The following is a 2,622-nucleotide window of genomic DNA, read 5'->3' as shown; positions in this document are numbered from 1 at the left end:
CTGCATCCAGGCAGACCGATTTGTTGAGAAGGGCGATTAGAAACTATGAGCCCTACATCATAGTCATATGATAGCCTAGGATTTAAACTTGCAGCTCCACCATCATGTCAGACCACATTGTTTAGAGGTTATTCTAACCTACTCAACAAACAATTCATGTTGCCAAGAAAAGGATTTGGTAGCATTTTCTGTGGACTGATAGGCCTGTCAAAGAAGGAAAACCAACTGTTGGCTGAACTAGTTGATTTTCACAGATGGGTGGGGGATGTTGGAGGGGAGACCTTGGGACTAGTGAAGCAGACATTGAAATCATACCCATATGGATGGATGTTTGTTGTGGTTACAGCACAGCTCCATGCATGCAAGTATACTTGTCACAGACACAGCTATTTATGTATGCTAGAGTCTCACATAACTGAGCAAATACAAAACTCCGTCCACTTTCTTCATCCCTAGAAAGTGTGTCAGTGTTAGAAATGAATCCTGTCTTTTAGGACACATTGGCATTCATTTCTATCAATAGCTTGTATATGTTAAAGGTTATGAGTGTGGTGCTGTTACAGTGAATAAACATGTAATGAAAACCTGCACACAAGTGTAATTTTTTAAAAATTTAAAGATTGGGGCTGGGAAAGGTGTAAGCTGCCTTTGCATTCCCCATACTTCCTAACTCCTGTGGATTCTGGTGGCATAATTTGTTTTGTGCCTGGTGACCTGTAGTTTTCTATTGAATTGCAGGTTCTTTGTCTTGCTGGGGCATGAAGTGGAGGGTGGGGTGGGGGTGAAAAACCCCAACTAAACAACAGCTTGTACTTGAAAAGTCTGAGTTTTCTAATGAAAGCTGTAATTTGGAAGAAGAGATGAGGTGAGTTTGGAGGCATGCAGACCTTTTATAGGTAGGTATGGTTGAAGCGGGTCATTAAAGAAGGAAAACTGCAACAGTCCTCTGGGATTAATCAAACCTCAGGGGAGCCTGTCATGCACCTTGTACAGTATGAGGGCATTTGCAGGCAGTAACAACATCCTTTATTCCTTTAGAATGCCTGTCTGGGGAGGCGGAAACAAGTGTGGGGCCTGTGGGAGGATTGTGTACCACGCAGAAGAGGTACAGTGTGATGGGAGAAGCTTCCACCGTTGCTGCTTTCTATGTAGTAAGTATCTCCCTGCGCTCGGCCTCTGACATCATTTGGGTTAAAAAAAAAAAAAGCACAAGTGGTTTTTATCTGTCTTCCCTCTTAAGACTGTGGTAAGTGCTTAGCCTAGCAGGAAGGACAGTGGGGGTGACTAGAAATGCTTTGCTTTCCTTTGTGGCTCCAGAGCTCTGGCCAGCATGTCTACTTCCTCTGCTACTCTGAGCTCACTGTCCTCTCTGTGGTCTGGGACCTAGCATTGGTTCTGGCACACTGTTAAGGGCTCAGCCTCAGTGTTTAAATAACTGCTCCTCATGTAGCCCAGGGCTTCTCTTTGAACCTACCTTCTTGTTTCATGCCACAATAGTGATTGAAGTTTGAATTGGTGAAATTCCGTGAAGCTCAAATCCTACCTTCTCTGATCATGAATGTTCTGAATTATTTTTGGCTACCGATAATCTAAATTTGTGGCAAAGGAACTTAGGGTATGAAAATCCTAAAGAGTCAAGTTAGGAGTTACTCCTGTTAGAAAATCACCACAGGATCTGACATAGACCAGAAGTAGGACAAAACAACACGTGCCAATCTGTATCTCTTAAGAGACATAGAACAAGAGAGAAGCTGAAAATTAAAACACAAATAGATTCCTTTAATGATGGCTAAGTCTACTGGTTTAAACTAGTTGAATGGCACTTTAAGAGAGCTTTTCAAATGATCTGATTCAAATGACAAACTTTTCTTTAATGAAGGATTTATTGTCTGGGGAAGCACCTACCCAACACATGCAGATACTTGCCACATCATAGTACTTTAAAAAATTATCCTAAGAAAGTGAATATATTATACATAAAGTTCATTACATTAAGAAATGATTTTCAGGAAGACTCCTAATTTGAATTGTCTATATCCCCTTAAGGACCAGCATTCATTGTATCTGGATATTTTAATAGTATAGTTACCACACAGGAGTCCTGGTGTGGCACTGTAGGATAGGCATTGGACTTGTAACTGCAAGGATGGCAGTTCAAATCCACCAGATGCTCCTAGGAAACCCTGTATAGGGTCGCTATGAGTCAGAACTGATTCCATAGTACTTAACAACGAGAACTTTACAATATACTAGAAACAGATAACAGAAAGTTATAGTCACAAAGAATAAAAAATTCGACAATGAATGCTTGCTATTTATGCCACTTCATTTAGAAGTGAATTGACCACGATGATGTGAATAGAGTTAAACTCGGGGGAGAAAAGCGCACAGAGCCTTCATTTGCTGATGGGCAACAACTCAAAATGAAGAGAAACAGCTGTAAACATCCACTGAAAATCGGAACATGGAATGTACAAAGTATGAATCTGGGAAAATTGGAAATTGTCAAAAATGAAATGGAACGCATCAACATCGATATCTTAGGCATTAGTGAGCTGAAATGGACTGGTATTGGCCATTTTGAATCTGACAACCACATGGTTTACTATGCAGGGAATGACA

The 2,622-nt window shown here is 40.8% G+C and overlaps 1 protein-coding gene across 1 annotated transcript in view; it reads left to right on the top strand.

Annotated features, from left to right (window-relative positions):
- The first annotated feature begins 1,038 nt into the window (after window positions 1-1,038).
- Window positions 1,039-2,622, top strand: part of CSRP2 (cysteine and glycine-rich protein 2) — an 11,751-nt gene continuing 10,167 nt past the window's right edge. Inside the window, exon 1 of the mRNA XM_006876516.1 lies at window positions 1,039-1,151. Coding sequence (XP_006876578.1) covers window positions 1,040-1,151 — 112 coding nt within the window. The 5' untranslated portion in view covers window position 1,039. The remainder of the gene's footprint in view (window positions 1,152-2,622) is intronic.

Source organism: Chrysochloris asiatica, unplaced genomic scaffold, assembly GCF_000296735.1.
Source record: "Chrysochloris asiatica unplaced genomic scaffold, ChrAsi1.0 scaffold00387, whole genome shotgun sequence".
Taxonomy (NCBI): Eukaryota; Metazoa; Chordata; class Mammalia; order Afrosoricida; family Chrysochloridae; genus Chrysochloris; species Chrysochloris asiatica.
The sequence above is the reverse complement of the archived record's forward strand: the minus strand, read 5'-3'. Positions and strand labels throughout refer to the sequence as shown.